Here is a 16,587-nt window from a genome sequence, read left to right as displayed (position 1 = left end):
CACATACCTCACACACACACACACACACACACATATCAATAGTTATGTAAATGTAAAAACCCTAAATGCATGAACTTAATTACAATTTCTTAGAAATTCAAGTTTCATTTTAAACATCAACATATATTTAAAAACATCAAAAATTATTCAGCTCATTACAAAATCCAAATATGGTAAAAAAAAGTTTTCTTAAAAGATCAAAACTTAAGAAAACTTAAGTTTTGAAATTCACTCTTTAGTAGGATTTGATTAGAACGATTAACAAGCATGGATACATAGTCCACGAGGATAATGGCATGCCTCAAAAACAGAGGATAATTAGCACGAGATGTGAACCATATTACACATACCTTAAGCCTAAATTGAGAAATCTTTTTGTTTTTAAAACATAGTTAAATTTTGTATTGAAAATTATAACATACTTAATAAAAATCATTATAAATAAAGTTTCAATATTTTTGTAGAAATTTTGGTAGAACCTCCCCTGAAAATAAGATCTTTCAAAAATTCTATAATACAATATGTTACACAAAATATAATATCAATCAAGAGCTTAACTCCTTCTAGCCAGCAGACAACATATATCAAAATATATAGAAGAATATATATTAAAGAATATATACCAAAAATATATAGACAACATAATATATAGAAGAACATGAGTTTTGAAAATAAGGGCATATCAATATATTGAATACAGACTCTATCAGAAGTTGTCTTGCTGTAAACCTATATGATATATTGGGCACTTAGTATCTAGGAGACATTTTCACTACTCAAGAAAAAGAAAAACATAACAAAACTCCTAAAAAACCTTCAATGATACCTCAATTATAATTTTTCCTGGGTTCATAATGATAATTAAGACTACATTGAAGAATCCTGCTCCACATAACTATAGAAAATCTAAGCTCTAATAGCAATATGTCATGCCTTAAAAAAAGACATGATCAACACAGGATAGATACCCAAATAAACATTCTTTAAGCCTTAATCGTGACAATTCTAATTTAATGTTTTTAATCATTTGAAATAGGATTGAAGAATCACTACAACATTACCATACAAACAAAAAAAAATTCAAAACTTTCTATGAAAATTCTGACAGAATCCTCCCTTAAAAACAAGATTTTTTGAAGTTCTACAATAACATTATCACAACAAAATAAGAACAAAGAGTTCAGCTCCCACCAATGGACTAATAACGTAGCAATAAATCAGAATTTAAACTATAGCTTATGTGGAGCACCTAAAATAACATTTGCAAAATATAATATATAAATTTAGGTTTTATAATGAATGGAGATTAACCACAATAAAGCTTCAACTTTAGCTTGGCATTAAACCCCTCAAGGATCATCTAAAGGTGCAACACCAACTACACTATCTGAGACTAAAAATTTCTAGTGAATAATGTCATAATTTATAGTTGATGGAAATAATGAAAGTAAATCAACAAATCTATTCTAAACTTAGTAAAATAATCAAGTAAAAATAATATAAGCACATACCTCATACATATATATCAACAATTATGTAAATGAAAAAACCTTGAATGCATGAACTCAATTACAATTTTTGAGAAATTCAAGTTCCATTTTAAACATCAACATATGTTAAAAACATCACAAATTATTCAGCTCAATATAAAATCCATATATGGTAAAAAAAAATAGTTTGCTTAAAAGATCAAATCTTAAGAAAACTTAAGTTTTGAAATTCACTCTTTAATAGGATTTGATCAAAACAATACACAGTCTATGAGGGTAACATCACGCCTCAAAAACAGAGGGTGACAGGCACAAAATATGAACCATATTACACATCCCTTAAGACCTAAATTGAGAAATCTTTCCATTTTTAAAACAAAGTTGAATTTTGTATTGAAAATTATAACATACTTAATAAAAATTATTATAATAAAAGTTTCAATATTTTTGTAGAAATTTTGATAGAACCTCCCCTGTAAATAGGATCTCCCAAAAATTCTACAACATAATATTTTACACAAAATATATTACGAATTAGAAGCTTAGCTCCTTCTAGCCAGCAAACAACATATATCAAAATAAAAACCTAGTTATAGGTTACGTAGAGCACCTGACCTTATTTTCAAAATAAAATACATGAGTTTGAATATTGACATAAAAAAGAGATAATACTAGGCGAAACTCCACCCAAAACATATGTATGCCCTTTAGAGGTTAGTAGTAAGATTAGCATCAGCTAATGAATCTAAGACCAAAATAAATTTTCAATAAATAGCATTCCAACAATAAATAATTAAATATGTATGTAAAAAAAATTAACATAATTATGTTGCTAGAGACAACAATTGTCACAAACAAATATTTAATAAAATTCAGCATAAAAGGACTCTATGTAATTTTAAATAAATTCTTAATTCATTAAAATATCGTATCAAACGTCATTATCATGTAATTTCAATCAGGCAAATAATTGCATTAAATAATTATAAATATGTCTCTAATCAAAACCAGTGAAAAATAGATCTATGAAATAATTAAAAATTCATAATTTTAAGGATTACCAAAACAAATAACAAACATGGACACACAGTCTAAAAGGGTAAATAACCAAACGTGGCTTATGCCAACAAAACAAATATGGACACACAGTCCATAAAGATAAGTAACCAAATGCAGCTTGAGCTATAAAACAAATGTAGACACACAGTCCACGAGAGTAATATTAACTAAATGCAGTTTAAGTCATGAAATAAATGTGAGTATGAGACCTACAATAACAAATGTGAAAACAAAACTCATGAAAATTAAACTAGCTAATTATTGACCAATGCGCTAAGGGCTAACGGAATTGCCGTTATCAACTAGTGTTTTATAATAAGTCCTCAAATTTTAAATATTTGAGAAAATATTCACCATTGGAATAAATTTTTTCATTTTTAATGTCAACTCGCATGAATCGTTCTTCATAGCAATTCAATAATTATAAAAAAAAATCCCATAATTAGAATCTAAATTTGTATTTACTGATTAACTAAAATTATCAAATCTGATAAAGATAATTTCACAAAATAAAGCATTTTAATTAGAAAAATATCTAATAATCACATTATTGTTGGAAAAAGGATTTTCATAAAAATATAATATTTTAGTAAAGAAAATTTTATTGGAATATCAGTTGGGATGTTATCCACTTACCTGCAATATTCTCAAGTGCAAAATTCACTCTTTAAAACCTCAATCCTCCCTTACTACCCCAATAGAGATTTTCTTTCTCCAAATCCCAGTTCAATAATACAAAATTTTAGTTACCTTTATCCACATTTGGTAAATTCCTTTCCTATAGCAACACTATAGTTACTAAGTTCTTAAATCAATCTGATATATAACAAAAGTCCTTTAGTCCTTACAATACTTTATATATATATATATATATATATCCAAAGCTTCATCTATACTACACTTGTCTTTCCAACTCCACGCAAGCACAACTAGTTAAATTTTAATCAAGGTATGTATATTACATGAGTGCACACCCAACTTTAAAAAAATACTTTTATAACCCACTTTATCAAACACTTTAAGTGCACCCTAAAATGAGTCAACACCATAATTTATAAATCATCAACAGCACCATATCCAAAATTCAGTTAACCACCCAATAATTGCATAACTAAAATTCTCCACAAGGCTAAGTTGACTTAAATGGAGCCCATACCAAATGCATCATCATAAGAATTGATAGAATTCATAAATTACATAATTAAATAAAACTCCTTTTAATAGACATTTTTGTCAAACACCTATCACACATTAATTCTTAAACTCAAATCAAACATTTCCCTCCCTAATTCCAACTTTCAAAAATTTTACAAAATAGATATTTGAATCAATCAACCTTCCCAAATTCCACAAAAGATAATTGTCTTCCAATGATAATTTATTTAATTAGCAATATAATCATCATATATATCCATAATCAAGCCATTATATAACAAAACTCTCTCTTAAACATTCTAACAAACACTTTGTGAGCATTTAAACCTCAACTATAACCAAGCTTCTTCTTATCCAATTCCATTTCCCAAAAATTTTCAACATAGACATGCAATTAATCAGCTTTTAATGTTCCATTAATCAATAAATCTATCAATCTATGTTGAAAATCCTCATCCTCCATATTACTCACGACAGTAAAGAAAGGAAGGGAACATTTCATAGTCTCAACCCACAATTGCTCGTGCAACAATAGAGAAGTAAAGGAACAAATTACCTCACCTTAGATCATCCACAACATGAAAATGAAGGAATAGAAAAGGGGCAATAGAATAGGGGAGAAGAAGACATGCTACTAGAAAAATGAAATTTAGCGAGGGATTTTTCCTAGCTAAATTGTATTTTAGCGAGGGATTTTGTCCCTTATTAAATTCGTAGCTAAAAAAGGACTCGCTAAATTTAGTGAGAGATCATGTTTTCCTCGCTAATTAGTAAGGGATTTAGCGAGGGATTTAATCCCTAACTAATATTATTCAAAATTCAAATCCCTCGCTAAATCCTCACTAATACTATTCAAAATTCGATAACTTTATCAAGAGATTAGTCCCTCTCTAATCTCTCGCTAAATATATCTATTTCTAAAAATAGTGATGCCACATCGCCCACCATGTGTGCATCAACTTGCGCCATGTCACCAACAACCTCGTATCTCATTAACTACCATATCACCTCCCATCTACCATCTTGTGCCTCATCACCTGCCACATGTATGACAACTCATAACATGTCATTGTCCACCTTGCACCATGTCAACTTATGCCAAAGTCAAGACTTGAACCCTTGACCTCATATATTTCAAGCCTTATGCTCTCCTTCTTCGCCAGTTGAACTAGAAGACACGTGCAGTGTTATATAAGAAATTAAATATATATTATTTAACCACATAAATATATCAAATAATATATTATAAAAATACACACATACATACATATTAATTTTATTTTCAATTATTAACATGTTAAAAGTATTTATATTTTATTTAGATTATTTTTTATATTATATTTTTAATAAAATATCATTTTATTAATGAAAATTAACTTAAAATAAATAAAATATTAAATAATCTTATTATGAATATTTTAGTTAATTTTTAAATTTAATTTTAAAAAATAAAAATAATTAAATATATAATCAAAAGTCATTGCCAAAAATTAATTTTTTTTGCAGCAATTAGCTAGGGATAGAATCCTTCGCTAAATCCCTCACTAATTATCTTATTTTAGAGAGAGATTGGTAGTCCTTCACTATTTTTCTCGCTAATTCTCTTATTTTAGAAAGGGATGAGCAAAATTTCCTCGCTAGTTGTCTTATTTTAGAGAGGAACTAACAATCCCTCGCTATTTTCCTCAATAATTTTAAGTTACGCTATGAAATCAATATCTCTCGCTAATTTTCTTGCTAATTTGGTATTTTAGAGAGGAACAAATGATCCCTTACTAAATTCCCTTGCTAATTGGCATTTTTCTAGTAGTGACAATTATAACCCAACCTCTAGCTCAAGAATCAGACTTCCACAAATCTTAGACTAGCTCCTCACGTGCTAATGATTTTCGAACAGAATGAGTGGAGGAGGAGGAAGAGGGTTCGACAGCACCTATCAAGAAATATGGAGAACAGAGATGAAATGGGGAACCAAGAACTCCTTACGCAAACCACAGTGGTCGGTCACGAGGGAGAGAGGATGGAGAAACCAGATGAAGGATGAGCACGTACTCTTGGTCTGGAATTATTGAATGATGAAGAAGAGGAATGAAGAAAAATGAAGGCACCTCCTTTTGCAGATTTGATGCTCTCTATTTAGAAAAAAATTGATGGGCGCAAAATGGTAATTTTAATGAAACAAATAGCAAAATAAAATCTTTTTCTTGCACTGAGAGGGTTCAAACCTTGGACCTATTTGATGGAAGTCTAGCTCAACTACCACTAAACCAACTCTTCTTTTTTATAATCTTGATCAAAATTAATATAACTAATATTAAAATGCAAACTTATTTATATATGTATTTTTAATTTTACTTAAATGATTGGGTTATTACAGGTAAATGACCAACAAGCATGGACACACAGTTTACGAGGATAAATAATCAAGCGTGGCAGAAGGCCACGAAACAAGCGTGATAGGAAGTCACAAAACAAGTGCAAGCATGAGGCTTACAAAAACAAGCGTGAGTACAATATTCATGAATTCTCATTCCTTCATTCCACGCGTGTTGGCCTTCACACGGGGCTAACACTCTCAATAAGCACCATACTAGTCGGGTGTACTATGGCGCGCCAAGGGCTAGTGGATTTGCCGTTAACAACCAACATTCTTATATAATCCCACATTTTAAATTTAGTGTACATAAGTTCATAAAATCAACATATTTATTTCTTTTAACCTTTATTTTCATGCTCATCATCAATGAATTCACTAGTGTTCTTCCATGTATAAATCATAATGACAAGTCAACCTTCAACCCTTAAACATTATTAATATGTTAAAAGAATTGAAAATACTCAATCATAAACTATTTCTTTCTTTGTCTATAGTACCCTGAAGCCTCAAAGCTCACTTCTTACAACTCCAATCAAGCTTCCCTTCTTCTAAACACCCTCAATTCATGATTAACACATAAAGGAAGGAGAAGGTTTTCATGAGCTGTACAGGGGAAAGGGAACTTGATGTAACCACATCACAATAATGTTTACCCAAATGATGGAGAAGAGAGAATGATGCAAAACAAGGAAGAGCCGGACGAAGTAGACTAGCGCACCATGCACAATGGAGATTCCAGCATTTTTGAGATCACTAGTGACAGGATGAACGATAGTGATGAGGGCAGAAGACGGAGACAACTAGAGCAAGGGTTTGAAGCTTCTAGCTCTCTCTCCATCGACTTTGATGCATGCTAGCTTCAAAGAAGAGAAAGGAAGAGAGAAAAAAAGAATAGACTAATGCAGAAAGGTAATTTCTAAGGTTTAAGTAAAATAAAAAATAAAACTCTCCCACATGCACCAACAAGCTTTGAACTCATCACATAATAGCTAGGTGGTTGACACTATTTCCACTAGGCCCTCGTACTTTCTTATTAAAGTTATTCTAAAATTAATAAAAATACCCTCAACATGACTTAGCATATATTTTATTTTATTTCACTATCTATCTATTATTATTATTATTATTATTATTATTATTATTTATTCATATAATTATTTTTATTCATATAATAATTATTATTTTTTATTGTTTAAAACCAAAATTTCTAGGCTATTACAATAAATATATAAATAATATGAATTTTGTTAATTTATTCTATATTTTTATTGTTATAAGTTAGACATTAAACTTACGAATTAAATAAAGAAAAATTCATTTTATGTTATATGAATAGACTAATATCATAAATTTGTGGCAAAATAATAATAGTTATTATCATAAATCATAAAAATAAGTAAATATCATTTCCTCTCTTATATCAATATAAATAAATCTATATATAATATACTATAATTTTATGTTATTTTATTTTATTAAAATATTGAAATTGGATTAATTATAAAAGTTTAGAAAAAATTAAATCATGGTCTTTAGTTGGGATTAATTTCTTTTATTGAAGTTTTTCAATCTAATCTTTTATATTTTAGTACTCATTTTTTTACATTTTCAATTGTCATCACATTTTCAATGCTCAATTTTTAATTTTTTTTCAATAGTCATCTCTAATGTTTTCAATAATTATTTTCCATGGTTTCAGTACTAAAAAGAATTAAAGGTAAGTGCTATATATAGTACTGGAAATAAGAAATACGGGTAGTGAAAAGATCTAAACTCACCCAACAATTTTTTTTCCATTTTCAATAAGTATTTATTATAATTTTTTTAAATCATTCCTCACAAACTCATAATTTTCCATTTGTGAGAAAAAATTAATGCAACCTTATTTTAATTAAATATGATAATATTTTAGTTATTTTTTTATTTTTATATATAATTATTATAATTAATTGATTTTTTCAAATTGTGAATGCAATTGTTTTTTCTTTTGTGTGTGTGTGTGTGTGTGTGTGTGTGTGTGTGTGTGTGTGAATTAAATTCTGCGGAAGAGTCTTTGACAAATTAACATTCAAATGGGGCACACCGTTTTGCGAAGCAAAAGCAATTAAGTAACTTGATGTTTACCAAAAAAAAAAATTAACTAACTTGGTGAAGCAAAAATTTCACCGTTTAAAAAATGCTGCTTCATTTTAACTTATCTCAATCCCCATTTGAAAGGCAACAACCAAGATCACACTGTAATGATCATAAATTTAAAATTAAATAAATTTTTTTTTTCAATTGACATTTTATTTAATTATTTTAATTCTATAGCCAGTGAAGAGTGGTAATTTATTGAAACTTATACCAGTAATTTTTTTTAGGTCCAGAGTTTAAAAAAATGTTTGATTTTATTTTGTTTTAAATTATAGAAAAATTGTGTCTTTTTTTGTAATTTTTATTGTGTCTTTTTTTTTTTTGGTGCTCTTTCTTGTAGTTTCCCCCATTATCTTCATGTTCAGATTTTTATTGCTCTCCTCGGTGCGTAAAAACAGAGCGTGGCATTTCTCTTTCTTCTTAACCGACATTTTCTTCTCCTCCATCGTCGAATGCTCCAGAACCTAGGTAGAGAGAACCTTCAATCAACCTTCATCTCCTACTCGCCTTTTCCATTCTGATTCAGTTGTTGGCATTCATCGTGAGTTCACCGCGAGTTTGCTGCCACAATAAGTTTGTTGAAGATTCGACTGTGAGTTTTCCCCTGTTTCGCGCTGCAAATCGCTCACCTTTGTTAGTTCAGCTTATTCGTCCTCTGATTATCTACATCGCCGGCCATTGTTCTTCCTTGTTGCTTTTTGTGCAACAGTTCCTCCTTCTTTTAGCTTCACATGGTCAGTCTCTTGTCCTCCTTACTCCTTCTCTGTTCTATCATCTTGTGAATTGAGCTTAGCTATACCTTTTAGTATTAAGGATAAGATAATATTGATATGGTTTGAGTCCTAATTGAATTTGATTTAATTATTGATCGCCATATTAATATTATGAAATTTTGGAAAGTGAAATTGAAGGGGAAGATGTTTGTATTTATTTGAGGATTGATGCTTATAAGGTGTTTGATAAAATATCCATTAGAATAATTTAGCATGAAATTAAATTCATTAAAATCTCATTCAATCCTTGAAAGATATAACCAATTTGATGACTATTACCTTGTCAATTGAGCTTGGCATTAGTTGTAGAAATTTAATTGTAAAGATATTATGTAATCAGTTGAGTTTTTTAAAAATAATGTACTTTTAGCATTTTGACAAAAAGTTCAATATGAGATTGTATTTTAATCGAACATTGAGTTATGGCTTTAATGAATTTTTATGTGTAGAGCCCCAATTTTAAAATTTCAAATAATTATAGCAAAATTTTGATAGTAGTACTATTGGAAGGAAATTATTGAGCTTATTGAAAGTTTATTTAAAATCTTCACATGATTTTTAGGGTATTGGAAAAAAGAAAAATGCAATCAAAGTTTAGAGGGAAATTTTACATTTTGAGAATTTCAGGTAAATAGATAATATCCCAATCAATTTATATATTAAAAAATTTTCTTTATCAAAATATTGTTTTAACAATTTATAGATATTATATATTTCTTTTGCATTACCTCCTTTTGGTAATTAAATTGTTTTACTTCTTAGAGTCATGACTTATGCTTTTTGGATTGACGGATACTTTTACGAATTTTAGTTGTATGTTATTTGATACAGCCAACTATGAAAATTAGTGAACAATTTATGAAATATTAATTATAAATTTTTATATTTAGAAAGATTGATGTTTTACATGGTTTATGCGAGTTTAATATTGAGAAGAGAAATTATATTTTGCAAGTAATGATTTTCTCGCATGTTTGAAAATGGATTTAAAAAGGACTTGCGTTTGGTTACTTACTCTCATGGACTGTGTGTCCACGTTTGTCTTTATGGCAAGAGCTGTGTTTGGTTATTTACCCTCATGGATTGTGTGTCCACATTTGTTAATGGTTTTAATCAATGATTTTAAAATCAAACCAGACCAAACGGTCGAACCGATCTGACTGTCGACCGGTACACATTTCGGCTCAACCAGAAGGGAAAAACCATGTGAGACGTTGAGCCGGCCAAAACTATCAGTTGGGCTGCAAACCGGAGTTGAGTCAGGAACTGAGTTCGGTTTTTAAAAGCCGGATGGTTCTTTTCTTTTGGCCCTATATATTTTAAAATTTAGATTTTAACCCTAAAAGAAAAAGCAAACTGCACATAGAGGCACACACTCAGCTCTTAGCTCGCAGGGCCATTCACAATTTCAGATCTCTCATCTCTTTGAGCTACGAAGTCACGGTTCGACGCTGCTTTTCTGGCTTCCTGTCTAAACTTTCAGTGTTTCACTTTCACCTTTCACGGTTTCAAATCTCTGCCTTGTCTTTGTGAGCTACAAAGTCACGGTTCGACGCATCTGAGTTGGCTTCCTATTTCAGACTTTCAGAGTTTTAGTGTTTCATTTCATGGTTTCAGATTCTGCCTTGTCTCTTTGAGTTGCAATTCTCCGATTCCATTTCCAAGCATCACACTTTTTCTTTAAGCTTCAATTTCAAGCTTCCTACTATGATTTCAAGCTTCAGATTTTGCTCTTCTCCTCCTATTCTCTGTGACTTTAGCAATACGGCGGTGGCTTTTTGTTTTCAGTTTTCTGCTTTGTCTTTGTCTCTTTGAGCTTTGATTTTGTCTTGCAGCTTCCATTTCTACCTCTTCTACTACTGTGACTTCACTAATTTTTTTTTTGCCAGAGCTGTGACTTCACTGATTTCCTTCATTTGTGACTTTGGCAGTACGGGGCGCGATTTCCTTCATCTTCCCCTATCGATTGGCATCAACAAGAGCAACCACATTCCATGACTAATCTTTTCCTCCTCTTCCTTATCCTCACCGAGCTATCCTCTTCCTAGTCTGGCTCTGCTTCATCGTCTAAAGGTCTACGTAAGTTTTAATTTTTATGTATTTCAAATTTTCAATTCCTTAGAAGTTCAAATTCCTTATCTATTGAAGACCTAATTTGATTAAATGCTATATATGCCTGCATATAATGATTGTGTAATGGATTATAAGCTGCCTACAAGCATTCATTGACAATGCATCAATTAATTGATAATTGATAGCCAATTCGAGACTGACCACTGGAATGGAATGCTTGATCTGATTTGTTTACTCTTCTTTGTTTATACTTTATATATTGATTAGGTCTCTTAATGACAAATCTAAATTTTGCCTTATAGAAAATGACATCTGAAAATACTTCAACTACTGCATCAACACAATTTATTAGATCAAAGACAGATCCTACACGGAAGCATTGTGCTAAGGTCAAGCTCCCAGATGGCAAAGTTCGCCTAAAATGTTTGTACTGTGTAAAAGAATTTGCTAGTGGAGGGATTCATAGAATGAAACAACATCTTACTGGAAAGAAAGGGGATGCAATAAGTTGCAAAAAGTGCCTGCTGATGTTCGCTACTGACTCGAAGAAAATTTAAAGGAGATTAGGGAGAATAAAGGCAAAAAGTAAGATAGTTATGAAGGGGACAACCCATATGGCCCTAATGTCACACCATTAGAAAGTCATGCTGGAAATTCAGAAGAAATTTTTGCTCCTCAATTTCAAACCCTCAAGGAAATTCAACCACAAAGTCAAACTCAACTTGGAAAAAGAAAGGCTCCTATTGAATCTGTTGATGCATCAGACATAGTCAAGGCTGTCTAAAATTTGTGCAACTTGTTCACTAAAATGGTTGACTTTGTTGGAGTTACAAATGTTGTGCACTTGGTAATTGATAAGGCAGCTAATTATAAAGCTGCTGGGCGGTTATTATGTGACAAATTTCCTTCTATTTTTTGGTCTCCTTATGCTGCACATTGTTTGAACTTGATTTTAGGAGATATTGGTAAAATGGATGTTGTGATTGGCTTGGCAACACGTGCATCTATGGTGACAAAGTTTGTTTATAATTATGCCTTTTTGCTTGCTTGGCTGAGAAAAAGAGAAGGTTGAACTAAAATTATTCACCCTGGGGTGACACAATTTGCTACCACTTTTATTGCATTGAAAAGTATTCATGAGCATAAACATGATTTGTAAGCCTTGGTAACTAGCAAAGTATTTTTAGATTCTAGATACTCAAAAGGAGAAAAGGCAAAGGATGTGACTTTAATAGTGCTAGACAATCAATTTTGGAATGATTGTAAAATTGTGGTCCAAATTGTTTCACCACTTATTCGTTGTTGAGGATTGTTGATGCTGATGAGAGGCCTTTACTTGGGTATGTATATGATGGCATGTACAGGGCAAGAAAAACTATCAAAAATATATTAATGAATAAAAAGCCCTTGTATAAGCCTTACACAAGGATTATCAAGAAAAGGTGGGATTCTTAACTTCGTCAGAAGCTTCATATAGCAGCTTATTTCCTAAATCCTGTGTTCTTTTATGATAAGTAGAGCTTTTGTAAAAAGCCAGAGGTTATGGCTGGATTTCTTGATGTTTTGGATAAGACAATCACTTCTAACAAAACTAAGTTTGTGCAAGAAAGTTTGTTGTATCAAGATAGAGTTGATAGCTTCGGTCGTTCCTTGGCCAGTTCATCTATAAACTCATTGCGGCCAAGTAAATTTTAATGCTTTTTTCATTTAACTTTAATACTTTTTAGTTTTTATAGTTCTTACTTATGTTTATCTTTGATGCTAAATTTTGTAGATGAATGGTGGAAAATGTTTGGTGATAGTGCACCAAATGTTAAAAAATTAGCAATGAAACTCTTGAGCCAAACTTCATCTTCATCTGGTTGTGAAAGAAATTGGAGTGTTTTTGAAAGAATACACTCTAAAAAAAGGAATAGGTTGAAGCATAAAAGGTTAAATGATCTTGTATTTATTCATTATAACCTTCGTTTGAGAAATAGGTATATTATTTAATTATAGCTAAACTTTGTTTAACATGAGTTTAATTATAAGTTAACTTGTAAAATTTTAATACTTTGGTTATGTGTTTTAGAGTTTATAATAAGAAAAGATCTTTTGATCCTATTAATTATGAAAGTATTGGTGACATTGAGTATTGGATCATGGAAGATGAAGATTCTCCCACCCTTAATTATGATGAGATAGAAGAAGCTATGCTTTATGATGATACAATAATTCCACAAGTTTCTATCAATCAAGATGAAGGTTTGATCTTTGGTATTTTCTAGTATTTATTCATGTTATTTTTTTTCCTTATAATATGTGTTCCTTATTAATTTTAATATTTGATTTGTTACATTATTTAATAAAGGTAATAATAAAGGAGGAGGCAATGAGGTTCCATCTGGGGGTGGATGTTCAATCATAGAAGGACTTGATTTAAGATCTTTTGCCTAAAAAGATGTTGAAACTTATAGTGATGATGATTTGTGGGAAAATCATGCTTGGCTTAATCAAGATATACCAATCTTTGACAAGTCATGAATAGATAAATATGATGTTATGCTTGTTTAAATTGTTGGTGTGTTGTGTTGTGTTGTCTTGTTAGTTGTTATTTTGTCATATGTTGAAGTTGAAGTTGACTACTTAACTTGATATTTTAATTATTTGATGTTTTGTTTATATTATTATATAGATATATAATTTTTAAATTTAATTATTACGTCACCGATTTGACCATTGGTTCAACCATGCGAATCGCAAACCGCTGGCCTCTCTGGTTCAATATCCGATTCGGTTCTGAAAACATTAGTTTTAATAAGTCCCTATAATCATAAATTAAATTACTTGGTGATTTTACATCTCATTAGTTTTTTTTAGTAATTTATGTATAATTTTTTATTTTATTTATTTGTTTTCTTGAAATCACGTGACAACAATATTTGATATGATACTTTAATGTTTTAAAATTCTATTTAAAGTTATATAGAGCCATTTTATTTCAAAGTTTATTTAAATTTTATGAAAATTGTTATCTCTAACTTACCTAATTATTTCAAACTTTTCTCTTATTCATGTTTAATTGTTTATTGTTGAGACGTTATTCATTAAAAAAATATTTTTGGTCTTAGAAGGAAAGGCTAAACTTATATTTTAACATGTTCATTGTGGCATTTTATCATTCAAATGGAGCGAAAGAATTACTTTGGCAAAATTTATTTAATGTAACTTGAACCTTGTATTAAATCAATAGTTTGACCCTAAGCTCTCCACGTTGATTATAGGCAAGATCCTCATTTTTATTATAAGATTGAATAATTATTGGTAAGGAGTGCAATTTCTTTGTCTGTATTGTTGTTGTTCTTTGTTGGTGATAAATTTTGAGAAATCGCATTTTTACTATACATTCCGCTAAATTTCTTTATAAGAAATTTTGAATTTTGGTTGTATGAAAAATATAAAAAAATTAATAATAATAATAATAATAATAATAATAATAATAATAAAATCTAACAATTCTATTTATATATTATATGTGTTTATTGTTTAAAAATTTAAAATTTTTTTAATTAAAATTTATAGAATATGAGTTTTGTATATATATCTCATGCCAGTCACACCTTATATTTTGAGGTGTGACACAAACTTTTATTTTTGTAGAGAAAAGAGAGGGGCAATATTAAAGAACCTCTTTTAGAAGGCACCATGCAATGAAAACGTGTAAAGATTTTTCCCAACAACCACAACTATTTAAGATAGCATCCAAATTTGGTGGATCTGAATTTGTATTTTAGATTGTATTTCAAATCTCATATTTAAAATTCATATGTTTAAGATTTTTTATTTGAATAGTTTAAAAAATTTTAAATAAAAAAGAAAGATGAGTTGAAATTCTGAAAACAAAAATGAAAAATTGGGAATGATGATTTTATCTCTACTTTGCAATTGACAAGAGATGAGATATTTTTAAATAAAATTTTACATATCAATAAACTTTATTAAATACGCTTAACAACTTTATTTTTTAAAAATAAAAATATAAACTTTTAAAAATACTCATCATTTAATATATTAAAAAGAAAAAGGATAAAAATTAATTATAGAGAGAAAAAATAATATTAAAATTAATAAATTAATAAAATTTTAATTTACTTAAAATATTTTATATTTTAAAATAAAAAAATTTTTAAAAAAGTATTTTATGATTTAAGATGGAGGGAGTAATATATTTAGAGCGCTGTGTATCCTCATCCTTTCGTCAATTTCAAACTAACGCCACTACTCACAAACATAGTAATATATTCTCTATCACCGACTGAAGAATTTTCAGGAATGAATTGCTTCATTTAACTTGCTTGCAAAATCCTAATAATTAATCACCCTTTCGTTAATCCAAACGACTAACGAGTGCTTCTTTTGAAAATATAAATGAAGATGACGCTATTAACCAAACCGTCGGAGAGACTTGTAGCTGATGGTAAATTTCGTATTTCGGGACTTGTTCCTCGAGGATTTGTAAGAAATTATGATATTGATTTTGGGACCGATTTGGGTGCTCATCGTTATAATAAAATTTAGACAATTTAAATTTTGATTTAGATGATTTAAATTTAAAATATTATTATATATTATATTTTTTAAAAAATTTATAAAAATTATAAAATAATTTTAATAATTTTTTTATTTTTAATATGATTTAGATTTAAGCTGGTGGTTCAATTTAATATTAAAATTTTTATAATTGATATATATTGACTATTCAGATGTACTCTGCACAATTAAAATTTAATCTAGTATTAATCTGAACTATACAGAATACATCTAATTAGTCAATACATAGTAATTATAAAATTTTAATATTAAATTAGACTCTTCAAATTAAATATGAATCATATTAAAAATAAAAAATTTATTAAAATTATTTTATAATTTTTATAAATTTTTATTTTAAAAAATATAATATATAATAATAATTTAAATTTAGATCATTCAAAGTTTGTCAGTGATAAACACCGTGGCCAAACCAAACCCGTAGATTCCTGAAATTTCCCTCAGACTCGTGTAATTAACCTTGCGTGTATAACAAGTCAAACATCAAGTCTCCTACGGGCAATGCATTTTCCCCTCTAACACCTCAAATTTACAAACACGTTACTATGAGCAATAATTATAGTCTGAATCAAACATTAAAAGGCCACGTGTAGGCCATGCAAACATTAAAGAACACGTGGCCTTGAGGAGAGAGCGTTTGGAATTAAGAAAAAAATAATGGCCAACTGACCTTTTTCTCCTTGCCAATGTTGAGCACGATGAGCTCTACCAGGCCTTTGGCATTTATGAGGACGCCCAGTGTTAAGGTTATTCCCCAGGGCCGTCAGAAGAATATTGAAGCACTAAGGAGAAATTATTATAGAAGCTTACTGTATTATAATTTATCATATACAATTTTTCACTAAGATTAAGTTTTACATTATTTTAATCGCACCCTGTTAAAAAAATCATTTCAATAATTTTTTTTTTGAATTTCAAAGTATAGGCAAAATCA

At 29.4% G+C, this 16,587-nt stretch overlaps 1 protein-coding gene across 1 annotated transcript in view; it reads left to right on the top strand.

Annotated features, from left to right (window-relative positions):
* Positions 1-11,055, top strand: part of LOC129286410 (probable terpene synthase 2) — a 47,332-nt gene extending 36,277 nt beyond the window's left edge. Inside the window, exons 9-11 of the mRNA XM_054922370.1 lie at positions 8,558-8,601; positions 8,690-8,951; positions 10,922-11,055. Of these exons, the coding sequence (XP_054778345.1) occupies positions 8,558-8,601; positions 8,690-8,951; positions 10,922-10,992 (377 nt within the window). The 3' untranslated portion in view covers positions 10,993-11,055. The remainder of the gene's footprint in view (positions 1-8,557; positions 8,602-8,689; positions 8,952-10,921) is intronic.
* Positions 11,056-16,587: the final 5,532 nt, after the last annotated feature.

This window comes from Prosopis cineraria, unplaced genomic scaffold, assembly GCF_029017545.1.
Source record: "Prosopis cineraria cultivar Desert tree isolate PC_DT_omini unplaced genomic scaffold, ASM2901754v1 PC11, whole genome shotgun sequence".
NCBI lineage: Eukaryota > Viridiplantae > Streptophyta > Magnoliopsida > Fabales > Fabaceae > Prosopis > Prosopis cineraria.
Note: the sequence above shows the minus strand (reverse complement) of the source record. Positions and strands in the feature narration are given on the sequence as shown.